Here is a 27,748-nt window from a genome sequence, read left to right on the forward strand (position 1 = left end):
ACAGTGCTGCATCGACGTCAACTGGGGTCATTCCCAGCATCTACTCTAAAGAACAATAACCCTGTTCATTAACATTACTTACGAAGATATGAACAGCAGAGCGTTCTTTTTAAATAGCATCCTATATTTTATTCGGCAGCCCACATACTCACCTCAAGACCTAGTGACAGAAACCAAATGGGAACACAAGGAAAATGTCACAAGTCACTAAGTTAACCGTCTTTTTAGCAAAACAATAATTACAATAAAACGTTTAAGAGATATGCACTGAGGTGACAAAAGTCACGTGATACCTCCTAATATCGAATCGGATCTTCTTTTGCCTGCTGTTGTGCACGAACTTGACGTGGCATGGACTCACCAAGTCGCTCGAAGACCCCTGCAGGAATGTTGAGCCATGCTCCCTGTATAGCCGTCCATAATTTTGAAAATATTGCTGGTGCAGGATTTTGCGCACGACCTCCCCTCTCGATCGGAACTTATCTAACGACGTAAATTTTCTCCAGTCGTCTAGGGTCCAACCGATATGATCACGAACGAATAAGCAGGCGATGTTGTGCTCTTAGCAAAGGCACTCGCACCAATCGTTTGCTGTCGTAGCCCATTAACGACAAATTTCGCCGTAATGTCCTAATGGATACATTCGTCGTACCTCCAATATCGATTTCTGCGGTTATTCCACGGAGTGTTGCTTGTCCGTTAGCACTGAGAACTCTACGCAAACGCCGCTGCTCTCTGTCGTTAAGTGAAGGCCGTCGGCCACTGCGTTGTCTGTGGTGAGAGGTAATGGCTGAAATTTGGTATTCTCGGCATACTCTTGACACTGTGGATCTCGGAATTTTGAATTCCCTAGCGATTTCCGAAATGGAATGTCCCATTCGTCTGGCTTCAACAACCATTCCGCGTTCAAATCTTGTTAATTCTCGCCGTGCGGCCATAATCGCGCTCGAAACCTTTTCACATGAATGACCTGAGTACAAATGACGGCTTTGTCAACGCACTGCACGCGATACCATAGCCATTTGTATGTGTGCGTATCGCTGTCCCTTGACTTTTGTCACCTCGGTGTATTGTGGACAGTAGATTGATTAAAAACTGCATCATAATTACTTTTCTTTCATTGGGGTTGAAGGTAGGCGAAATAATAAACAGGGGAGCCCACAGCGGCTGTGGCTACTCATCGGCTAACTTGGATTCTCCATGAATGAGTAGCATTTCTACATCCTCTTAGCTGGTGTACATCATGTAGATATTCAAGCTAAGACTGTTGTGTCCTAGAACAGGGAAATCAAAGTCAGTTTTGTGTTAAGGTTTTAGTAACGTTGTGTTCGAGTGAATGGTGCACTGTCATCCCTGCCTGATCAATTCTCTAGAAGAAGAAGTGGATTATCGATTAAAAAATACAGTATGTTACTTAAAGAGACGTTAAGCTATTCATATCTTTGTGAGGAAAAAAGTCACATGATAGATAATAACCCTCGTTAATGTGCCCCTGGGAGCTCAACACCATTCAATTCTTTTTTTGAGGTGTTACATATAGTGACGTAAGAGGCATGTGACCATTTTATTCATACGGGGATACCTTATACATTGCTGCTATGGTCGCTGGATACAAATTTAATTTGGGTTGTAGAACGCATTGAGCGCTAGCTTATGCTGCTATTCACATCACCTGTTGGCTACGTTTGTAACTTTGTACGTAACCTCATATTCTCTCAATCAGTTGTGCTCTGGTGTTGCTACCTGTACATGACATCACACCATGTGAGTGAAGCATCCTACCTCCTTTGGTATGTTCATTTTTTGTCAATTTTATTATTTGGTCGGCTGGTCCCGGCGGAGGTTCGAGTCCTCCCTCGGGCATGGGTGTGTGTGTGTTTGTCCTTAGGATAATTTAGGTTAAGTAGCGTGTAAGCTTAGGGACTGATGACCTTAGCAATTAAGTCCCATAAGATCTCACACACATTTGAACATTTTTTTATTATTTGGTAATTACTTTAAAAAAAAGCTGTGTTCCTCATACCATCTGAAACATTTCTATAGATATTCTGAAGATGAGTTTGCTCTAAACGTGTCCATAAAGTTCAGTTGCTGAACTCAGTTTTATTATTTGGTAATTACTTTAAAAGAAAGCTGTGTTACTCATGCCTTCAATAAAATTTTACAGATATTGTGAAGGTGAGTTTACTCGAAACGCGTTAATACAGCTGACTTGTTGAATATCAAGTGACTACATTTTTTTCTTCAGTGACCATAACAGCAGTGTATCTAAAATCTCTACTTTCAGTTATGTTTTATCATGTATGCAAGGAAGAAACTCTGTCTTTGCAACTGAATGTTTTTATTTGTGTGCACCAAGTATGTTTCGTCTATTTATGTTAAGCATCTTAAGTGATTTGTAATGTAAACAAAATTATTTAATTACACATATTTTGATATGAGATCTCTAGTAACTCTTGGCAGCGCAATTAAATTATCGATTTATAAATTTTTTTGTAATCTATATTTGTGTTTACTGTAATTTAGAACTAACTGCTTATAAACTTATAAGTGATAAGCAAGCACACAATACAATGTATGGAAATTCGTTTAATCAAGAGAGCCTCGAAACTTCTTTTGTTGGCGACACTTCATGTCCACATGCACAAATAAGCAACAACAGTAATGCAGGGCACAGGAATGATTCTACTTAAAGGAATAAACACACCACAAACCTATAACAGTCTGGGTGAAAACAATGGCAGATATGGAAATGTCCTTTTCATATACCCATCTGTTCCTCTGTTTGTATTAGGTGGACATAGTACAGGTTTCTTCCAATTGATAGGTCACATTTAAACATTTCACTGCATATAATCTATACTGCAGTACTTTGCACAAGTTATTGTTCACATGCTTTAAGGCTGATTGAAGGAGCACGGGAGCTGTAGAGGCTGAGATTAGAGCGGGTTGTTGAGATTGGGACCAGGGTTGGAGGGGGGGTGGACGATGTGGCGCTGTTTGTGTGTGTGTGTGTGTGTGTGTGTGTGTGTGTGTGTGTGTGTGTGTGTGTGAAATTTTTGTTTGTTGCTATTTTTATGGTAGACTGTGAATTGATTCGAATATTATTGTTGTTCTTTTTCCGTTATTGCTGTTTTGGTTATTGAGCATATTTTCATATTTATTTACAGCCTTTGTGACAAAACAAGATTGGGCCACACCACCCTACTTTATCTACAAAAACATAATTTGTAAGTTAAAGCATATATATATATATATATATATATATATATATATATATATATATATATATATATATATATATATGCTATTACTCTTATTCACACTTTAATGTTAGTACTAATATAGTTAAAAATATTAATTAATTATTTTGTGTGAAGAAAACTTATGTTAAAGTAACACCTTCCACATCATTACGAAATGTTGTATTCATGATCATCTATGGAACAAGTATTAATGTACAAGTATGTATGTATGTGAGCACATGTTGCACAAAATTTTCCCTTCAAAACCTTATTAGTCAGGTTAAGCTATTTACTGTTCTGAGTTTGTTGCAATAATTAATTTCAGTAGAAATACAGTAGTTCAAAAGTTATAGCAGCTATAACGGTTCATACAGACAGCTATCCATAAAAACATTGTGAGCTAATGCGTTAAATCTAATGAAAAGACCGCATTCACCACAAAGAGTTATTTCCACTGATATCAGTTATCTAATTATGTTTCTCCAAACTTAATTAGTTTATCAGGTGTTGTTAATTAAATATTTCAACTAGTCCAAACTTTCGAAACAGATTATGACCAAAGTACTGTAGCATTCCAGGATCTGGCCACATACTTCCGTTAATCTGAAGTTTCTGCATCCAGTGACGCCAATATTATGTGACAACCTTCACTAATAAAGAATTAAGTAATTTTCAGTAACTACATTGCATCATTCTATGTGTAATCCAGTGCGTCGCAGTGCGTATACAAATTTGGTTCTGTACATTCTAATAGCTACTGCTCGTATCCAATATTCGTTAAACCAAATTTGATTATAGTTTCAGCTACCAATTAGGAATGAAGGGAGTTTCAAACCATCACTGAACAACCAATTTGCTCAATATTCTAACGCGAGTCTTAAAGACCAAAGCTGGCGCCATTTGAGTGAAATCTACTTTGAGTACACGTTAGTAAACGTTCACTTTTGGCTTTGACTTATTTCGGTCAGTATGCGTTGAGTCTCAGCTTTGCTTTCACAAATCTTAGCATTGCATCGATCACGCCATTGGTTTACGTTTGTTATTCCTTCGGCACCACGGTTCCGTTAGAGAAAAGCATGCATTACGATTTGTATTCGGGTTCATTTACATCAGCCTCTGGAACCGTTAAATTACAATAGAATATTGCATAAGCAATAGTTTGTGATCTCATCTGCAGGTAGTGAGCAGTATCATTTAGAATGCGAGTAAAACTCTTGAGTATATGTATAGTTATTGCCACTGTATATTGTCGGAAGATTATTTAATACTTCACTTGCTTGTAAGATACTTCAGAACTGCTCAGATGGTTGTTAATGAGCTGCTATTGCGACTGTTAGTAAGAATTTGTAATAGTAACTTTTGTAAAGACTAGCAGACAACGTGACATTTAATGTTCTTTCGCGTGATTCTCAAATGTCCGTTTCCCTTACCTGTTAGATTCAGACTGTATGAGACCTGGTCATCATCTATAGGAAATCAGTGACATTCATAAAAGTAGAAAGAACTTTCAGCCTTAAACTATAATCCAATCGTTTGACTTTTCATGTAGTTGGACATAGAATTCTGTCACGTAAGTTTCCTCGTGGTGAACCAACGTGTGTGTCCGCAACTACCGAGTGCGGATGCTCCTACAGGTAAGTGCCGAAATGTGACGCCTTCTGTGTGAAATATCCTTCCTGTAGTGTGAGAATCCGCTTTCTTTTGTTATAGCAGCTGAGGAAAAATGGCTGCAGATATTAGTAATACAAACTAAATTCGTTCGATACTTTTTTTTATTTTGCTTCTGGACAAAAAAGTTATTTATGGTGGTCAAGATCGATGAGACACAGCTTGTGCTATCCACATGAGAGAAATCGGCTGCGCCAAGGTACGAAGCTCCCTACGAAACTGTAGATCGTAGCATGCGAAAATGCGGCGAGGTCACGGTCGCCCTTGACCCGTCGAAGTTCTCCAGGCTGGCGCCCCTCTTTGTCCCGTGCGGCCAATGACGTAGCAGCCAGCCGGTCTCGGCAGCCACCGCTGGCTCGCCATTCAGTGCGGCCCGGCGACCGGTATGGCAACATCAGCATCGCGCTCCAGCCAGACCGGCACCGGCGTGGACGCCGACCCGGCGGTCCGCAGCCCACTCCTCGCCGCTCACCGACACACACACGCGCAGGTAGGGCCGAACGCTTTAGTCATTGGAGTGCAACGGGATCTCAGGAGCAGGACAGCAGCCTACACACGTTTCGTTCGGCTCTGGCTCGGCTGTACGACTTATTCTGGATCCAGTGCTCCGTACTACAGAAATTCGTTGTGAAAGTCACTGTTTTCCTCAGTATCACTCGACAATCGCTACACTGTAGCTCTTTGCCAGCATAATACGAATGAAGGCGCTCAAGATTTATCGGGGGAAGATGGATATATTACCGCCCAAACTGACTAAAATAATCAAAAATATTTGTCAGGAAATTAGGAGAAACTGACTGCCTTCCAGAGCAAGAGCTACACGTACAAAAGAATTTCCGATTGTGTGTCTCCTGATGAACCATTCGTGGGTACATACTTCTGTTGTGCTTCTCGTGTCCGAGACTCATTTCCAGGGTTTTGACATCTGTGGTCTGCTTATTTCTTAAAATGAAGTTATTCCTGTGCCATACACCCACTGTATCTGTTTATTTGTGCACACGGATATCAAGCGTAACCACCATACGACGTTTCGAGACTGTCTTGCTTAAATCAATTTCCATATATGTTTCTGTGGGCTTGATTATCATGTATGTGTATCCACTTGTGTGTATCTGTGCCAAAAGTCATGTCTCCTCTTCATTTGTATTCATTCTAAGTCAAAACGCTCTGCTTATGTAATTTTATTAGTGGCATCATGAGTGGTATATATGCAGTCTTCATGGGTAGCGTCTTCGTCTCGTAGCAACGTTTCGATGGAATGCATCTCCACCATCTTCAGGCGAATTGGTGGAGACGCATTCCATCGAAACGTTGCTACGAGACGACGACGCTACTCGGCTGACAACCCGTGAAGACTTCATGTACGAAATTCGCCGAGAATGCCTGCACTCACATGCATCATGAGTGGTGTCCGAGATGTTCAAATGGCTCTGAGCACTATGGGACTTAACATCTGAGGTCATCAGTCCCCTAGAACTTAGAACTACTTAAACCTAACTAACCTAAGGACATCACATACATCCATGCCCGAGGCAGGATTCGAACCTGCGACCGTAGCGGTCGTGCGTTTCCAGACTGAAGCGCCTAGAACCGCTCGGCCACTCCGGCCGCCATCCGAGATGTACTCATAGTCTGCGTTGGAGCTCCAAGTCCGTACTTTTTACAGTGCCGAGTTCGATCGCTTATGTCTTACTGGAAATTAAATGCACATTCATCATCGTCTTTGGATCTGTACAAGAGCAAGATTTATGTGCAGTGTGATAAGTTTCTGTGCAGTTTTAACGTTCCTGCCATAGGATGGAATAGCAGGCCACATGTCGCAAGGTCATGTCTTGCACGACACTTAGCAAAAAAAAAAAAAAAAAAAAACTGTTTTTTCCCTTATAAATCATGTTCATTGTGTTTACACACGCAGCACGCACTAGCGTTATTTCCGGTGCAAACGAAACAAACAAGACGTGTAGGATCCGATACCGCATTGTGGTAGGAAGGTTAATTGAAAAGAAGGCACTGTCTATTTTGAAACTGGCTAGAGCGCCGTTAGTGTCGCAAAAGTAGTCAGGGAATCTGACATAGTATCACACTTTGAGGACTGTGTACAGTAGGAAAAGTATATTCTTTTGAGTAGTGATAGTATTAGTGATTCTGAACAAAAAACTTCGTACGTACATTTGCTCTATTCCGAATGGTTTCCGACATAGAACACATTTAATTTACATTTTTATTTATTTTCTGTATTATTCAAACATTGTAATTGTTTACAACTTACCACAGTGGTGTGGAGAAAGTTGAGACGAATAATTTGATACAGCACGCTTGTTGACCATCAAGTCGGGAAACTACAGTCAGTTCCACAAGAAAGCGAACGACATAATTGTAAATCTAACGTCCGCAGCGACATCTCTGGTAGTTGTCTCGAATCTGTGATCAATGCGCTTTTGCACAAGCAGTGTGAGAGTTGAAGACAATGTTCCTTGTAAGTCATCCAAAGGGACTAAAGCTATCATATGGAGCTTCTGCTAAAATTCTTAGAAAGTCAAAGACATTCGTTGCGAAATGGGTCAAACGATATTTAGTGGTGGATGATTAACCGGAGAGAGGGTTATGTTCCCAAGATATAACAGATAATGGCGGCGATCGGATTAACTATTAGGTAATTGTCGAATTAGCAAAGCAGGTATTTATATTTAAACATATATTTATTAAAGTGTTTTATTTTATACAGATAACGACGTACATTTTCTTATGGAACTGACTGTACCTCAAAGTGGCCTGCAAAAACTATCGAAGCTACAGCGCATGCGCGTCGCTCGAGATTTTCGGTATTGTCACGTTCTCTTGGGTCCTAGAGAAAAGATGAATAGGGCCTTTTCTGTAGGAATTTTAGTGCAGTTTTCGTTGGAGGGTGCGGTTTGAGAGTTATTCCAGAAAAACGTACAAAAGTGATATTAAATGTGTTCTATCTCGAAAACCATTCGGAATATGGCATATGTCTCATATGTAGATTTTTCTTCACAATCACTAACACTTTTGAACAATAATTTCTGTAGCTACCACGTTTCTCGAGATGTTAGTCTTATTTATATGCACTTTCTCCGTAACTTTTACTGTCTTGTTTCGCACTTATATACAATACCCACACAAAATCAACTTCATTGATATACGGCAGTGATGCAGCGCAGAATTCACCCTGTTGTCGACTTAAAGAGTACAAAAGGGGTCTGGTAGTTGTATTTCTTGAAGTAATTCAATCCACAGCCACACTCGATCTATCGTGGATAAATTACTGTTAATAGGTCTGTTTCTAGGACACTGCCGCCTTTTGTCCGAGTCATTCCTGTTTCGTTTGCAGACAGATCTCACTTATGCAGTTATCCAAAGCTGACACACAGCCGTCTGAACGCTCTTCTAGGGTACGCCATCGTCTGGACTCTTCGCTTAACGATCTAATTCCAGTTTGTGTACCACGTAGGTCAAAAACAATTTTAAGTATAAAAGTATCAAAGTTCCTTCTGCCATTGTAGCAGCAGTAACCGATCCAACAACTGCGCCGCACACTTATTGTCTTATATAGACGTTGCAGACCGCAGCGCCCTGTTCTGCCTTTTTACGTATCTCAGTATCCGTGCATGCCTACACCAGTTTCTTTGGCGCATCAGTGTATTGGAAAGTACACAATGCAAGGCTTATTGCACTGACAAGTCTAGCACATTAACAAGATTTGACATTGCCGTGAATTAACGTTAAGTTCGATAAGCAAACAATATAACTAACGTTAAACAGTAAGCAATGTGTGACAACTTGCAACAATGTTTTGAGTTCCCACTGCAGCGGATCTGCTCCACAGAAAAATTCACAAATCCGATTCGTTTATTACGACATGAAGTTGTAATTTGGGAGCGTATGAAGAATGGTGGGCTATGTTGTATTAGAATGTGGGAATGACATTGTTAAACAGTGGAATGTAATTTAAGAGGTACGACTGGAGCAGACGAAAATTTAGGCTACGGGCGATCCGGTAGCCTGAACGTTTAAAGCGGATTGCAGTATTTTAGTACCCGCGAATGTATTTGTGAATGCGGATCTCACTTCTCTTACCCGCACACACCTCTATCTACAGTACTTCAGAAAGCTACTTGTAACTGCGAACGGAGCGCTGGAAATGTGTGTGTGTATTCGGCCGGCAAGTGTCCTTATCTCCTACTTTGCCGTTATGATCCTTACGTGGGCACACGAGGCTCATTTCAAACTTCCTGGCCCGAGCGCATGAGCATCTGTCAGCAGTGGAACGATTTCCTCGCGCTAAGCGTAGGTTGTGAACCAAACTTCCGACTGTCTCAGTGGCATGATAATTTGTGTTTTGAGTGTTATATTCTGATCTGAGACGGCGATCACATGGTCTTATATATCAAAAATAAAATTCACAACGCTCTAGTTGCGAAGCTTAGTGTCACGATCAACCTGGTAACTGCTACAGACTAAAGGTTCGCTATTGACAACATTTTGTAAGAATATTGACGCAAAATATGTGAAGATACTGCAAATGAAGTAAACATAGCTGTCTGTTCAGAATCGTAACGAAGAAACTACAAAAAAGAAAAGTCGCTGCATAATGGATTTCTCGTTATCTGATGAAGAACATACCGCAGGAGAATACAGAAATTGCTTCATCGGTACGAGACAGAGGAAGATCAGTTTTTACAGAGGATTATTGCTGTAGTTGAACAATGGATTGGAGATTTCGAGCCAGAAGTGAAATCACAGTTCTCCCAGTGCAAAAATTTAACTCTCCCTATTTAAAAAAAAAAAAAAAAAGGAGAGAGTTCCGTCGCCAATAGTCCAAAGTCAAACTTATGACTTTATGGCTTATGACAAGAATGAAGTAATAGCAACAGTGCTCTAGGGAACCACTACCACAGAGCGATACAACATCGACTTTCTGCGAAATGATTTGCGGCCAAACATTCGCCAAAGAAGGTCCGACACTTAAGTAGCTGTTGTGCTCTTTCTGCATGACAACACGTGACCGCATACTGCCTGACCCCTACAGAGTTTTGGAGATTTTGGATGGGAAATTCTTTCCCGATCTACCCTACAGTCCAGACATGAGCCCAAGGAATCACTCCAAGGGAAACGTTTTCGCACCACTTAGGATGCTTCTGAACACAGTGGCCAAATAACCAGACAGATCAACAAAGATGGCCTCCTAACGAGAATACAAGACCTGCCGAAATGACGGGCCACTGTTACTGAGAAGAATGGAGGTTAAACTGAAGCCTGTAAAGTCGTCCTATGACAAAAACTTTTTTGAACCATAATTTTACGGTGTGAAGAATTTTTCAAATGACCATCGTGTGATGAAGGCAGTAGTTTAATTTGATAATCTCTATCTTTCAGCCAGCCCCGGTGGCCCAGCGGTTCTAGGCGCTTCAGTCCGGATCCGCGCTACTGCTTAGGTCGCAGGTTCGAATCCTGCCTCGGGCATGGATGTATGTGTTGTCTTTAGGTTAGTAAGGTTTAAGTAGTTGTAAGTTCTAGGGGTCTGATGACCTCAGATGTTAAGCCCCATACTACTCTGAGCCATTGAGTCTCGCTTTCATGTTGCAGGTGCATTTCACGAACATTCCCTCCCCTAAAAAATTCCGTTTAAGACCTCTGAATACCCTGGTACTGACAATGGGCTACTTACAAATGGAGCATTAAGGCTCTGTATTCCTTAGATTTCATCATTTAATACATCCCAGTGAAGCTACCAAACGCTCAAGCTTTCCCAAGGAAAAGTCATATAAGAGTCTTGTACGCGGTATCCTTTCCACAAGCACTAAACTTTCTGTCCATTGGTCAGAAATTCAATGTACTTCAACAGAAACGGCAATAAAAACGAGTGACGGATGAGAGTCCGTTGTCATTTGCTATGGTGTTTGTTAGTTTTCATTACTGCTATTATTACTCTTGCTTGTGTCCTAATGGTCCACACTATCGACCACAAGTGGCAGTTCCAGAGTTTTGTTTTGGCTTTCGTTAGTCTCCATGTTACTTTCGTTATCTCACAATTGGCTCTTTTTCGCTCGTCAGACCAAGCCGATCTAGTCTTCTAGTGTTTTCCTGCCAGGCCAAGTGTCCAGTCGTCATTTCCTGCCTACAAACTGTTCTGTTTGTTATTTCACGTTGTGTAGTGCCTGTTTCTCTCATGTCTTCGCTTAAGTGCACCGATTCATGTTATTGTTTCAGTTATAGCTTTACTGCGTTAATCGTAGAATTCCACAACCTCACCAGTTTGTCAGGTTTGCTTCATTATTATAATATGCTTATAAAATTTTAACCTACACATATTCATGTCTGAATATGTCGCTATTCTTTTCAAGTCAGTCTCCACGTTCTATCTTCAGTATAGCTTGGACCTAAACTTTTTCTAATGTCTTTTCGTTCTCTCTGTTTAGATTTCTTTAGTGTCCTCTTTCCTGTTTAAAATGAATGTTGCATCCCCATAAAGACGTTGTTGTTTGATGACTGTGCTCAGCGTCTCAGTTCTGCGTACATTTTTTTGTTATAGATATCTTTTGTGCGTCTGTTTGCTTTATGTGGCAACGAATTTCGTAGCTAATCCCTCCCCGCCCAATCTCCTGAAGGATTTAACCGAAATATTTGAACTGAGAAATGGTCTCAATTTTTCCGTATTTAAGCTTTTCGAATTTTGTGTGTCAGGTTGTTGCGCGACATATACTTTGTTTCGTCAGTTTATATTTGGAGACCTACTCTTTCTGCTATTTCTCTGAGAATTTGATATTTATTTTTATGCTGTTTATATGTTCTGGTATAAAATCGCCATGTTGTCTCCAAAAGCTAAGCCGTCTATCCTAGCATTGGTTCTTCCTTGTTAATTTTTATTAAAAGTAAAGATCATTTTTGTGTTTTTCCTGAGAAATGTGTTCCAAAGCTACATCTTTTTATTATTGCTATTTGGCCTCGTCGTTGAGCTTCCTTAAACCATACAAGAAGACGCAAAAGCAACCCTCTATCCCTTCCACTCCCCTTTACGAGCCTGGTATATTATGCGTCTTTCTCTACTCTCCGCGCATTGACAGAACATCATAATGTACGAATAATAAATAAATACGGTGCAGCTACAATGACTCATTGCATTTTAAAATTGTCGAAAGCGGTACACGCGTTGAAACCTGAACATAAAACGAACTGGGGACGTTCTGCATTTCACGTAAGGCACAACACAAGTTAACTCAGCTGCGGTTGCGTTACTGAAAAGGCTTGTTTCCTGTCGTAATGATGTTGACCTGTTTCCCAGTTAAGCGTTCAGAAGATAGAGCAGCATCTTTCTCCGACGAATGAGAGTACTGTGGAATTATCGCCAGTCACGGAGCGCAAAGGGAATACCTTGTGGCAACAAAAACTTTCTGGCGGGACTGGGGGAGGGGAGACAGAGAGAGAGAGAGAGAGAGAGAGAGAGAGAGTGAGTGAGTGAGAGAGAGGGAGCCAATCTCGCAAAAACAAAGAAAAGCACGTACTTCGAATTCCAGCAAGCCGCGCTGGTTTGCTAACGTCGGTAGCAGTCCACCTTTACAGCTAAAGACAGAACTATGTCGTGCGTTAGCAGCTACGGAACTCTGGACCTTACAGTCAGTATGACATTTGGCGACGAAGCAACAATTCAGCCATTAGAATTGACCTGACCGCACAAAACTATTGTCTAAAGTAGTGAACCGCCCCTTGTAGTTGAAGTACTTGAACGAGTTTTAGTGGAAGTAAATTTATTCTGTAAAACATCGCAGATAAATTAGTCTGCGACATTTGTTTCAGCAATTGCTAACATCTAGTCATTACTTCGAGCTTGAACGTAGTTCTAGTTTCCCTAAATCGTTTATAGCAAATTACTGAATGGTTCCTTTGAAAAGGATGGCATAGATCTCTTTCACACATCTGTATCTACATAGAGACTCCGCAACGCACCACACGGTGTACCACCCGACAATAATTCTAGCATATGAACTATTTTCATCTGAAAATATAAAATTGACACGATCGATTGCATTTAGAAATTGAGTTAACAAAGCACAGCATGCTAAAACGCGCGCATTCCAGTCTGTATCCGATAACTCGTATACGAAAGTAGGTCGAAAAGGTCTGAGGTTAAGGTCTTTTTTTCTTGTGATCTCGGCTTCACGAGCGACTGCCACCTGCCCGCGGCTTATTGTCCACTGTGCGGCAGCCACGCGCCTCATGGTTCTTGTTCATCTGAAGCCGGTTGTTATTGAAATAATAAAACTATTTACAACTTATGCGGATTGTTATATGATCCCACGATGTTCAGTTGTGGATGTCCTGTTAACGAAATATTACCAACAAGTGTCTAGCCAATTGTTAAATCGATTACTGCTGTTGCAATGGCAGGTTATCAAGATTAAAGAGAGTTTGAATGTGGTGTTATAGTCCACGCACGAGCGGTGGGACACAGCATCTTCGAGGTAAAGATGAAGTGCGGACTTCCCCGTACGACTATTTCACGAGTCTGCCCTGAATATCAGGAATCGGTAAAACATCAAATGTCTGACTTCGCTGCGGCCGGAAAAAGATCCTGCAAGAACGGGACGAACGACGACTGAAGAGAATCGTTCAGCCTGACGGAAGCGCTACTCTTCGGCAAATTTCTGCAGATTTCAATTCTGGGTCATCAGAAAGTGTCAGTGTGCGAACCATTCCACGAAAAATCATCGAAGGCCCACTCCTACACCCTTGATGACTGCACGACACAAAGCTTAACGCCTAGCCTGGGCCCGTCAACACCGACATTCGACTGTTATTGATTGGAAACATGTTGCCTGGTTGGACTAGTCTCGTTTCAAATTCTATCGAGCGGATGGACGTTCACAGGTATGGGCACAATCTCATGGTTCCATGGACCCTGCATTTTAGCAGGGGACTGTTCAAGCTGGTGGAGGCTCTGTAATGATGTGGTGCGTGTGCAGTTCGAGTGATATGGGACCCCTGATACATCTAGATACGACCCTGACAGATGACACGGTCGTAAGCATCCCGTCTGGTCACCTGCCTCCATTCATACCCATTGTGTATTCCGACGGACTTGGGCGATTCCAGCAGGATAATGCGACACCCCACACGTCCATTAACGCTACAGAGCTGCTCCAGGAACACTGTTCTGAGTTTAAACACTTCCGCTGGCCACCAAACTCCCCAGACATGAATATTATTGAGCGTATCTGGGATGTCTTGCAACGTGCTGTTCGGAAGAGATCTCCACCCCCTCGTATTCGTACGGATTTATGGACAGCCCTGCAGGATTCATGGTATGAATTCCCTCCATTACTACTTCAGACATCATTTGAGTCCGTGTTGCGGCACTTAAGCGTGCTCGCGTGTGCCCTACACGATTTAGGCAGAGATACCAGTTTCTTTGGCTCTTCAGTGTATAAATCGTCTTGCTGCGGTCACCTCAGAACGGAGATACGTATTTGGGAGGATAAGGGGGTGTTGCATGCTGTTTCTCTTTCAAGTCCTTCGATTTACTAATGCTGCTTCGTTTCTGTATGAGTTGTAAGTAACCTTTCGATCTCTGTATTTTATTCCCACTACGACGAGAATTTTAAAGAGCTGGCGTCAACTCAGCGTTGTACTGTCAAAAGCTTTCTCTAAATCTACAAATTCAATAGACGTAGGTTTGCGTTTCTTAAACCTGTCGCCGGCCGCTGAGGCCGAGCGGTTCTAGGCGCTTAAGTCCGGAACCGCCCTGCTGCTACGGTCGCAGGTTCGAATCCTGCCTCGGGATAGATGTGTGTGATGTCCTTAGGGTAGTTAGGTTTAAGTAGTTCTAAGTCTAGGGGACTGATGACCTCAGATGTTAAGTCCCATAGTGCTTAGAGCCATTTTTTAAACCTGTCTTCTAAGGCAAGTTTTAGCATCAGTATTGTCTTGCGTGCTGCTATATTTCTTCGGAATAGAAACTCATTTTCTTCGAGGTCAGACACGAGTTTTTCCATTCTTTGATAAATATTTCTTGTTAGTGTTTTGCGACCATGATTTGCTAAACTGGTGGTTCGGTAGTAATCACACCTGCCTTCTTTGGGACTGGTCTTATTACATTTTTCATGAAGTCTGCTCCCATATCACCTAAGAATTTAATCACAAATTCTTCCCACTATATTCTACATGCCAAGCAGAGTAAAATTTTATTCTTGGTTGTTCATCCTGGCGTTGCAATTTCAAGTTCATATCAGATTGCTGATCGTCGCAACATTACCTGCGTGACGCAGAACAACAACGACTGCTAAGATATGCTTGACGGGAAGGCTGGCTTGTCTTGTGAGAGAGCAACGGCCGCTAGCTGAGCAGGGGAGGTGTTCGCATGCCAGCTCCCACGCCGCGTCAGCAGCTGACCGTGGCGTCTGGCTGACCAGCGACGTCAGCAGCACCACATGGCGTTACGCTACCTGCTCCTTCGTCACGGTCTCATGTACAGAGCTCTCCTGTTAGAGCTGTCGGATTTGAAAGTGCCGTATTTTGTAACTCATTACTCATCCAGTACTAACTGATACAGTAAAAGAACCAAAGACTTTCCAAGCCTTTTTCATACACTACAGGTTTTAAGGCCATAGAACTATGGTATTTTCTGAACGTACTTTTGGCCAAAAAGTGAGTCTAGTAGCTGGAGTCGGAAGTTTTTGTTACCCCTGCCTTTTTAGTTCTTCTGGTGATATTTCCACAGAAACTTCCATATTTCTTTATTTCTAACCGAGATAACGAAATATTTTCATAAAAACTTTCATTCCTATTTCGCTCCTTAAGGTTGAATCCCCAAAAATACTGAAACATGATATTATGTAAAATAAAATTTGTCATAGATCTATCCTTAAAATCCCTGCAGTAGTTCTTTAATAATTTACTTTCAAAAAAGTGTCATCTTCTATTTCACCTCCTTAGGGGTTGGTGAAAGATGTATTTTTTTTTCTGACCGAGAACCCAAATACCAATTTCGGTAGTTCTAACTTCGAAATTGCCTCAATAGCGATACACGCTATCAAAAACTAAATTTTTATTCTTAGTGGTTTGGACTGGGCTTTTATGAGTCAGTCAGTCACGGGCCATTTCCGATGTCAGAATACACGCTGTGTTTATCAGTCAAGAAAGGTACCCAAGTTCGAGCTGTGGCACTGTACAAAATTTTACCATCACGTACAGTGAACTTCATTATGTTTAGCGCTTGGCATGACGTTGTAGTCTTGGTCATGCAATCCCGATCTCGCCGTCATATGTTCGCAGATAGTAATCAAGAAACTTTGAAGCTCTGTCAGACGACGAGAGAGTGCGTGGGCAACGACTACGCCTCAGCTGATTAACACAGGGAGGACCAGACTTTGTGGGCCTATTGGACAGACTACCGGTCAGTTTACACACGAAGACGGCGTACCCAGCAATGATCCTTCCGATCGTTCAGTCATTGGTGAGATTTATACTGCAAATTAAAAAGAAAGAAGACCATTAGTGGCATGAAATAAGTTTTGAAAGCTATTTTGCCACCAAAAAGAACACTACTGTTTCTTATTCTAACACCCTATCCTTGTCCGTCCACGGTAGCTGAGTGGTTTCGGTCAGAGTGTTTAGCTACCCTCTGTAATAAAAAAGCTGAGTGAACGGATCAACGAACAACCTGAACGGGTGTTAGCGGACATCCGCCATGAACGAATACAACGACCAATATAGAACAATATGAGATTAAAAAAAATAAATAAATAAATAAATAATAAAAAAAGTGGTCAGCGCGATAGAATGTCAATCCTAAGGGCCCGGGTTCGATTCCTGGCTGGGTCGAAGATTTTCTCCGTTCAGGGACTGGATGTTGTGTTGTCCTAGTCTTCATCATTCCATACTCCTCGACGCGCAAGTCGCCGAAGTGGCGTCAAATCGATAAGACTTGCGCCCGGCGAACGGTCTGCCCGACAGGAGGTCCTAGTCACACGACATTCACATTTTTACCGTATCCTTGATGCCGAAGCCGTCGCAAACACTATGGAAACTGAAACACTCCGACGTAGTATTTACCTTCTCTGTCTCCGCCATCGTGCACATTACCGCACAGAGGTGACACTCGGTTCTGTAGAAATTTTCTACATTTCTGTGGATTATCCGCAAGACTACCTTTCCTTTCCTCTCGTGAAAGATATGCCTCGTACATCTCATAACCTCTATTGCTCTTTTACACAGCCCACGAGAAAGCCAATATAATAATCAGAATTGTTTCACAATCAGTATCGAGTATTCTTATACTTTCATTGCACGTATTTCACTAGAAAAATAATAAATGGTGTACAGGTTTTGAGCCTCCATCTCCTGGATCAAATAATAAGCCTGTGTCATCCGTCACTGAGTCAGGTATGGAACATTGTTAACGGGGAAACGTCCGTCGTATGAAGACGTGAAGCTGTGCAGACACTTCGACCTTCACTATGAAATACAAGAGGGACTACACTTCACTATTTCAGTGGTTCTCGCGACATTCAGGAAAATAAGTCACTACGTTCGACAGGAAGAAGGAAGGAATGTTACTACTGTTTAACGGCTCGCCGGCGATGAGACCGTTATTCTTTACGTACAAAGTGATCTAACGGACGTGGTGAGGAGCAGCCTGCGACTGTTTGCTGATGACACTGTGGTGCACGGGAAATTGTCATCGTTGAGTGATTGTAAATGGAACTTCTGTTTGCTGTGATGGATGGCAACTTAACCCAAATGCAGAAATATGTTATTTAATGCAGATTACGCGGTAAAGCGATGTTCTAATGTTCTAAAACAGTATTAGTGGTGTGCTGCTGACATGGTCATGTCGATTAACTATCTAAGCGTAACGTTACAAAGCTGTATGAGATGGAACGAGCACTTAAGGTCGGTAGTGGGAAGGAGATTGGCTGACCACGGTTTATCGGTAGAATTGTAAGTAAGTGTAGCTCAGCCATAAAGGAGGCCGTGCATGGAAGACTAGTGCGACTCTTTCTTGAGTACTGGTTGAGTGGTTGGAATCCGCTCGAGTCAAAGAAAGATACCGAAGCAATTTGAAGGTTCGATTGACACGTCGGTAGTACAGAGATGCTTCGTGAACTCAAATGGGAACCCTGGAGCGAAGACTACGCTCTTTACGCGAAATACTACTGAGAAAATTTAGAGAGCGACCGGCCTTCGCGGCTGAATGCAGAACCATTGTACTGCCCAAAACGTACATTTTGTGTAAGGACCACGAGACTAGGTAAGAGAAATAAGGGCTCTTATGGAGGTACATAGGCACTATGCGACTTAACTTCGGAGGTCATCAGTCGCCTAGAACTTAGAACTAATTAAACCTAACTAACCTAAGGACATCACACACATCCATGCCCGAGGCAGGAATCGAACCTGCGACGGTAGCGGTCGTTCGGCTCCAGACTGTAGCGCCCAGAACCGCACGGCCACTCCGGCCGGCTGAACAGAACCCTACGTGGAAACAGTGGGCGTGTCGATGCAGCGGTGCAGGAACGACGTGCAGTAGGCACGCGTTGAGGAAAATCGTCTGGATCCATAGCGTGTACCCTTTTTAAGAGGTACAGATGTAATTCTATCGTCCCAGACGATACTGTGACAAACATCCACTGCATGTGCAGCTGTTCGAGTACTCGTTGAAGGGTTTTCTTCAACAAGATGCAGTACATCTTCTTCAAATTAGGACGTGAGGTGTTGCCGTGGAACACCATTGTCCTGCCTCCTCGTAGTGAAGGTACCTGTTTCTCGGAGCCGCTGCGTAATTTGAGCAAAACGTTTCTATGGTGACATGCTACGTTGCATGAAAAGTACGTGATGCAGCTGACTCAAAGCTTTTCCATGTCATTGAGCTTCATCATGCACAAGAAGCATGTCTGTGTATTCCGAAAACGTCTACCGTACCATGTTTACCGTGTTGGAGACGCACAGGCATCGAATAGATGTCGGAGCAAGGAAGACGTTAAGGGACGTCAGGTGACCGTCTGACGTAGTACACGTCATCCTGTCTACCCTACTGAATACCAGGACAAGCAACTCAGACATCCCTCTTTCCCTCAGCAGACGTAGCCGCGTTACACATCTGAACTGAAACCGTAAGTTTTCGGACACGGGTTCCTGTTCAGAATATTATGTACCTCTTCCTCTCCACAAGTCCTACATGATTGTAACGCGAATTTCGGAACACTCTGTATACAGGGTGTCTCTCCTAAGAGTCATCAGACGCATTTGGTCTCGCGTTTCGCTAGATATTTGCAGCCCCGCCCTACCTCACGCTGACTGCTACTGCCACGCAGGTGCGCGCTGCTCCGTCGCTGCTGAAGTGCTGATTATTTTCCGTGTTTTACTGTTCCCCTTGATACATACCGATAAAGCGAATATCGTACTATTCTGAGACCACTCTGTCGAATGTACACGTAAAATATCGCTCTAGAAGTCATTTTATTTGTAATGACAAACAAACCGACGTTTTCCGTCGACGCTGGGTGTCGTAACAAAGACGTGATGACCAATTTTTATTTGGGCTGACCCCAGCCAGACGTCACAAAATCGAAACTGCAAATACCGGGCGAAACACCAGACAAAATGCATTTGACGACTCTTGGGAGAGAGAGCCGGTACAAAGAGGGTAAGAGTGGTCCTGTCATACTTCCCTGGGGCACTCTCGACGACACCCTTGTTCGTGATGAACAATCGCCGTCGAGGACGACGTACTGGGTTTTGTTGCTAAAGAAGTCGGTCCTCTCACATATCTGGGAACCTCGTAGCTTCGTTAACACTCTGCAGTGGGGAATAGTGTCAAATACCTCTCAGAAATCTAGAAATATGGAATAGGGCTTCATCTGTGGTTCCTAGATTATCATGTGAGAAAAGGATTATATGCAGAGTTTCGCACGAGCGATGCTTCGTAAATCCGCGCTGATTTGTGAACAAAAGTTTTCCGTCTCAAGGAAATCTATTACATTTTAACTGAGAATATGTCAAAGAATTCTGCTGCAAAACCAATGATAAGGACATTGGACTGTAATTACGGTGCTCCGTTCTTTTACGCTTCTTATGTACCGGAGCAAGGGGAAATTACAGCCGTAATTTTTCCCGAGGACATGCAGCTTTACTGTATCATTAAATGATGATGGCGTCCTCTTGGGTAAAATATTCCGGAGGTAAAATAGTCCCCCATTCGGATCTCCGGGCGGGGACTACTCAAGAGGACGTCGTTATCAGGAGAAAGAAAACTGGCGTTCTACGGATCGGAGCGTGGAATGTCAGATCCCTTAATCGGGCAGGTAGGTTAGAAAATTTAAAAAGGGAAATGGATAGGTTAAAGTTAGATATAGTGGGATTAGTGAAGTTCGGTGGCAGGAGGAACAAGACTTTTGGTCAGGTGATTACAGGGTTACAAATACAAAATCAAATAGGGGTAATGCAGGAGTAGGTTTAAAAATGAATAAAAAAATAGGAGTGCGGGTTAGCTACTACAAACAGCATAGTGAACGCATTATTGTGGCCAAGATAGACACAAAGCCCATGCCTACTACAGTAGTACAAGTTTATATGCCAACTAGCTCTGCAGATGATGAAGAAATAGATGAAATGTATGACGAGATAAAAGAAATTATTCAGGTAGTGAAGGGAGACGAAAATTTAATAGTCATGGGTGACTGGAATTCGTCAGTAGGAAAAGGGAGAGAAGGAAACATAGTAGGTGAATATGGATTGGGGGGAAGAAATGAAAGAGGAAGCCGCCTTGTAGAATTTTGCACAGAGCATAACTTAATCATAGCTAACACTTGGTTCAAGAATCATAAAAGAAGGTTGTATACGTGGAAGAATCCTGGAGATACTAGTAGGTATCAGATAGATTATATAATGGTAAGACAGAGATTTAGGAACCAGGTTTTAAATTGTAAGACATTTCCAGGGGCAGATGTGGACTCTGACCACAATCTATTGGTTATGACCTGTAGATTAAAACCGAAGAAACTGCAAAAAGGTGGGAATTTAAGGAGATGTGACCTGGATAAACTGAAAGAACCTGAGATTGTACAGAGTTTCAGGGAGAGCATAAGGGAACAATTGACAGGAATGGGGGAAAGAAATACAGTAGAAGAAGAATGGGTAGCTTTGAGGGATGAAGTAGTGAAGGCAGCAGAGGATCAAGTAGGTAAAAAGGCGAGGGCTAATAGAAATCCTTGGGTAACAGAAGAAATATTGAATTTAATTGATGAAAGGAGAAAATATAAAAATGCAGTAAATGAAGCAGGCAAAAAGGAATACAAACGTCTCAAAAATGAGATCGACAGGAAGTGCAAAATGGCTAAGCAGGGATGGCTAGAGGACAAATGTAAGGATGTAGAGGCTTGTCTCACTAGGGGTAAGATAGATACTGCCTACAGAAAAATTTAAGAGACCTTTGGAGAGAAGAGAACCACTTGTATGAATATCAAGAGCTCAGATGGCAACCCAGTTCTGAGCAAAGAAGGGAAGGCAGAAAGGTGGAAGGAGTATAAAGAGGGTTTATACAAGGGCGATGTACTTGAGGACAATATTATGGAAATGGAAGAGGATGTAGATGAAGACGAAATGGGAGATAAGATACTGCGTGAAGAGTTTGACAGAGCACTGAAAGACCTGAGTCGAAACAAGGCCCCGGGTGTAGACAACATTCCATTAGAACTACTGACGGCCTTGGGAGAGCCAGTAATGACAAAACTCTACCATCTGGTGAGCAAGATGTATGAGACAGGTGAAATACCCTCAGACTTCAAGAAGAATATAATAATTCCAATCCCAAAGAAAGCAGGTGTTGACAGATGTAAAAATTACCGAACTATCAGTTTAATAAGTCACAGGTGCAAAATACTAACGCGAATTCTGTACAGAGGAATGGAAAAACTGGTAGAAACGGACCTCGGGGAAGATCAGTTAGGATTCCGTAGAAATGTTGGAACACGTGAGGCAATAATAACCTTACGACTTATCTTAGAAGAAAGATTAAGAAAAGGCAAACCTACGTTTCTAGCATTTGTAGACTTAGAGAAAGCTTTTGACAATGTTAACTGGAATACTCTCTTTCAAATTCTGAAGGTGGCAGGTATAAAATACAGGGAGCGAAAGGCTACTTACAATTTGTACAGAAATCAGATGGCAGTTATAAGAGTCGAGGGGCATGAAAGGGAAGCAGTGGTTGGGAAAGGAGTGAGACAGGGTTGTAGCCTCTCCCCGATGTTATTCAATCTGTATATTGAGCAAGCAGTAAAGGAAACAAAAGAAAAATTTGGAGTAGGTATTAAAATCCATGGAGAAGAAATAAAAACTTTGAGGTTCGCCGATGACATTGTAATTCTGTCAGAGACAGCAAAGGATTTGGAAGAGCAGTTGAACGGAATGGACAGTGTCTTGAAAGGAGGATATAAGATGAACATCAACAAAAGCAAAACGAGGATAATGGAATGTAGTCAAATTAAATCGGGTGATGCTGAGGGAATTAGATTAGGAAATGAGACACTTAAAGTAGTAAAGGAGTTTTGCTATTTAGGGAGTAAAATAACTGATGATGGTCGAAGTAGAGAGAATATAAAATGTAGACTGGCAATGGCAAGGAAATCGTTTCTGAAAAGGAGAAATTTGTTAACATCGAATATAGATTTAAGTGTCAGGAAGTCGTTTCTGAAAGTATTTGTATGGAGTGTAGCCATGTATGGAAGTGAAACATGGACGATAACTAGTTTGGACAAGAAGAGAATAGAAGCTTTCGAAATGTGGTGCTACGGAAGAATGCTGAAGATAAGGTGGGTAGATCACGTAACTAATGAGGAGGTATTGAATAGGATTGGGGAGAAGAGAAGTTTGTGGCACAGTTTGACTAGAAGAAGGGATCGGTTGGTAGGACATGTTTTGAGGCATCAAGGGCTCACAAATTTAGCATTGGAGGGCAGCATGGAGGGTAAAAATCGTAGAGGGAGACCAAGAGATGAATACACTAAGCAGATTCAGAAGGATGTAGGTTGCAGTAGGTACTGGGAGATGAAGAAGCTTGCACAGGATAGAGTAGCATGGAGAGCTGCATCAAACCAGTCTCAGGACTGAAGACCACAACAACAACAACATGTACCGGAGTCACCTGTGTCTTTTTCCAGTCGCTTGGGACTTTGCGCTGAGCGAGAGATTCGCGATAAATGCAAAGTAAGTAAGGGGCCAACACCTTAGAGTATTCTCTGCTAAACCGAACTGGGATTCCGTACGTTTTCTATCCAGCTGCGTGAGTGCTCCAAGGACCAGTCCTATCCCCAGTGCTACAGGGTGACAGTAATTGAACTATATGAAAAAGAAACGTAAATTAGTTACAAACTACGGCGTGCACACACTTTATTCAACATGTGATAGTCACTACAGGTTTTCGGATTTAGGTTATAACACATTCAGCATGCCTGCCATCCTTGGCGATGTGGCTCAGACGAACAGCGAAGTTCTGCATGACCCGCTGAAGTGTCGGAACATCGATGCTGTCGATGGCCTCCCGAATGGCTGTTTTCAGCTCAGCTGTGGTTTTGTGGTTATTGCTGTACACTTTGTCTTTAATATAGCCCCCACGAAAAGGAGTCGCATGTGTTCATATCCGGAGAATATGGCGGCCAATCGAGGCCCATGCCAGTAGCATCTGGGAACCCCAGAGCCAGAATGCGGTACCCAAAGTGATCCTACAGGACATCAAACACTCTCCCGCTTCGATGTGGTCGAGCTCCGTCTTGCATGAACCACACCTTGTCAAAATCAGAGTAGCTTTGGATAAAGGGGTTGAAATCATCTTCCAAAATCTTCTCGTACTGTTCCGCAGTCACCGTGATATCAAAGAACATTACACCGATTATTCCGTGGCTGGACACTGCACACCACACAGTCACCGGTTGCGGGTGAAGAGGCTTCTCGATTGCAAAATGCGGATTCTCAGTCCCCCAAATGTGCCAATTTTGCTAATTGATGAACCCATCCAAATGAAAGTGGGCTTTGTCGCTAAACCAAACCAAACAGCGCCCCATACTAATTCCCACCATTCCCCAATGCCAACCTTGCAGTTTGAACGTCCTAAGGCAAACAGTTCAGGAGTGATGACGATTTTATTTCATATAGTTCAATAATTGTCTTCCTGTATATACCCTACACTCAGTCGGCATGCCTAAAACACACCTTCCCACCACCAGCCCTACTTCCAAAGATCACATTTTTCCATATAAAAAAAAATTCTCGTCATGATGCAACCTATGCTACTTAGCAGTCGATCACGCCAAAAACAAGGCAATAATAATTTGATAAAGCAATTCCGCGTTCCTGACACGCAACTAATCATACGAAATTATATCATCCAAGTTTACTAAAACAACAGAATAGATGGGGCTAACGTGCAACTACATAAACGGAAAATCCCATTTACGAATAATCCACAAAAAAGCCTACAATGGACTAAAAGTACTAATGCTCCCAAAATGAGTATTATACCTTTCCACTGTCATTTGCACCTTCCAAATTCTTATCTGATCAATCATTATCTTCGGTAACTTTGCTTGGATTTCTGTTCCTCTTAAACTTTATCAATCCCTACTAGTCTTTGAAAATCACAATCACTGTCTTATTTCCTTGTCTGTATTTTGTCCACTTGTGGAGCGGCGGGTTTAAATTATTATTATTAATGATTGTGATGGTTGTTGTTGTTCGCCGTCTTTCTCACGTGAGCCTGGCAGCTAATTTTATGGTCAGCAGAAAGCAATGGAGAACATACTGACCTAAGTTTCCAGTCTGCACGGCCACATTCTACTCCATCCCACTGAAAGAAATGTTTCTATTCACTTTCTACTTAGCGGTATCAGGACTATGATTATAAATGGAGGTATAAAGCTCTAGTTCACACATATATTGAGTAAAGTAACTCACGTACAACACTTTTAATGTCACTATGTTCAATTGACAGTAAATCTCTCTATTCTAACCATCACTTTTATCAGTTCAGAGGCGATATCTACGGTACGTTTCTACCAAATAGTCATTTGCCCTGACTACTAATACTCAAATAAATGTTCAAAATAAATGCTCGGCACAAACATGAAATAATAGTCACCAATTGCCATGCAGATTAGTAATTATCACGGACAGCACACTAACAGTTACTTTAGCAAAATCTAAGCGATACAGGACGCTGTACAGTCCTCGCGAATTCACTCTCAGTTATAACAGAAAATACCCGTCTTGTCACAGCCCGTCTCTGACGTCATCCGATGCAGAGCGCGATCCGGCATTTAACACACGTGAATCTACCAGTGGCTGAATGCGAAGTGAACCTGTTTCCAGCCTCTCGGGCTTTATTTATATATGTGCCGCAGCTGACGGCCGAGGAAACATCTGTTGTTATCTGCCTTCTGCACACGGCAGCAGCCTCAGAACGACCGCTTTCTCGGACACATAATCTTTAATAACAAAGTTATGAATTAATTTAGCATCTTCTTAATTTTTATGTGTATTCTGGTAAATTGGCTGAAGGCACAGAAAAAGTTTCAGCTCGCTTGAATAAAAACTTTGCCTTCTAGAATTTTTGTAGTGGAACTAACGGTAGATCGTTACCTCTGAACTATACCTGTAATAGAACTTGTATTGGATGTTATTACTATTACGGTTCTAAAATTTGGTATGGTTCTATTATTTAGTAGATTTTATCATGTGCTGAAACCAAAATTTTCTATCATTAAAATTGCAGATACTTTATCTACTACATATGGATATATTTTAGGTATAAATTTGGCTTTCCTTAAATTACTCCAAAACTATGGGTTAGCTTAACGTGGTCTCTTAGTTATTATTTTCAGGGTGAACCGGAGCATAAAATAAATTTATACGTTTCTAATTCCAATATTTAGCGCCATCACTTAAAAAAAAACGTGAATTCAGGCTGTAATTTTAATTCTTTTGCTTTGAAAATTGCAGCACTTATTTCTGACCTCCATAGGCACGTACTGACAAAATTTTAGCTTTCTAGCTTTATTATTTAGCGCCACTTATTTTTCTTAAGACTGCATTTTTATGGAAACTATTGGTTTAACTACATTAAGACTTGATATTTAAAACGTTATTACAATGAAATACATGTTGACAGATTATGAAATGGGAACTTTGACTTTTAATTTTTATACTTAATTATGGTGCAATACTTGTGCGCTAAGGGCAGACGCGTTAAGGTGACGTGGTGCTACCAGCAGTGAACTGGGGTAAGTACCGACACACTCGTTCGCTTCTGTATTTCATACACGATACAGCGCTTGTTTGCTTCACACTACATACATCTTTTACTAGGTGATTAAGTTTCTATCCTTTCTTAAATACCTAAAAGCCCTCTGGAAATCTTAAACTTGTCAGCTTGATCAGCAGAATATCATTATGTCCCCATACTCCACGCAACCACGACCATAGTCTACACCTCAACCAACACATCCCACCTTTTCATTACTTCCCCGCACTTGACTTCCTTTCGTTTCCCAAGTTAACACGAACCATAACCGATTTTCTATCCTTAAATCTGTATATAAATGTATCATTCCTACTGCCTACATTCCCCCTTTCCTCTCTCTTCCATAAATAAATATACCTCCAAGTCTCACTCCACGCATTCAACTCCCATGGCATATCTCCAACATCCACACACAACTTCCTTTCTCACCCTCTCAGCTACCCACCTTACTTCATAAGTCCTACACTTGCTTCATTGACTCACTATAGGCAACTTTCTCTTTAGATTAGCAGGAGGTTTAGCCCGCAGAGCCACCAGGCCGCATCCGAAGTCGCGGTGCGCAGTGGTCATAATGTTTCGGCTTGTGAGTGTACGAGGGCTATTAAGAAAGTAACGTCCGATCGTGCACGAAATGGGTGACCGCAGATGGGTTCGACAGTCTTCATTGTGCCCATCGATCGCGTCACGTCGCTCTTTTCGGTTCTGAGTGCACAGTGAGCACATAAAGACGCCTAGAAAACAGTGTCTTCCACCAAGTATGCGGGCCTGGTGAGAGATTTCGCCTGACGTCATGCAGCCCACATAACGTAACTGTCAAGCGTTTCCTTTTTCATGACAATTCTCCGCCGCACTCTGCAGAGGCAGTGTAGATGCTCCTGCAGTGTTTTCGATGGGAAGTGTTTATCACCCACAATACAACCCTTAATTGGCTGTCCTTGAGTTTCATCTCTGCTCATATGAATCATTGGCTATGAAGACAACATTTTGGCACAGAAGACGAGATACAGTTCAGCGTAAAGAATAGAAGGAAAGCACAGGCGCCTGCCTTCTATGACTAGGGTACTGGAAAATTAGTACGACGCTACGACAAATGTCAAAAGTCGAACTAGCTGCAAGGCGTAGCTAACTGTTGCAAATAATACATTTTTGATTTTCACAGTGCTTTCCATATCGCAACCGATCGTGCCTTACTTTCTGAATAGCCCACGTAATCTGTAGACAGTAGTGGCCCTAGAACACTCCGTTGGGGGTACTCCCGAAATTACCTGTACATCTGTCGATTTTGTTCCGTTACCAACGACGTGTTGAGTTCTGTCTGCCGTGATGTCACGAATCCAGTCACATATCACCCGATACTCGATAAGCTCGTATTTTGTTCGCTAAACGACAGTGGGGAACTGTACTGAATGCTTTCCGGAAGTCAAGTAATACGGCATCAACGTAGGCGACTTTTCTACGGCGATCTGGACGTCGTGTGCGAACAGAACGAGCTGAGTTTCGCAAAATCTCTGTCTGCAACCCATATTAA

The 27,748-nt window shown here is 42.1% G+C and overlaps 1 protein-coding gene across 2 annotated transcripts in view; it reads left to right on the plus strand.

Moving 5' to 3' along the window:
- Positions 1–5,285: 5,285 nt before the first annotated feature.
- LOC126458270 (solute carrier family 23 member 1) overlaps positions 5,286–27,748 on the plus strand; it is a 228,800-nt gene continuing 206,337 nt past the window's right edge. For both annotated transcript variants that reach the window (XR_007585605.1, XM_050095196.1), the window contains exon 1: positions 5,286–5,403. Coding sequence is in view for 1 of the 2 variants with exons in the window: in XM_050095196.1 (XP_049951153.1) it covers positions 5,299–5,403 (105 nt within the window). In the remaining variant the exon portion in view is untranslated. The remainder of the gene's footprint in view (positions 5,404–27,748) is intronic.

This window comes from Schistocerca serialis, chromosome 2, assembly GCF_023864345.2.
Source record: "Schistocerca serialis cubense isolate TAMUIC-IGC-003099 chromosome 2, iqSchSeri2.2, whole genome shotgun sequence".
Classification (NCBI taxonomy): Eukaryota; Metazoa; Arthropoda; class Insecta; order Orthoptera; family Acrididae; genus Schistocerca; species Schistocerca serialis.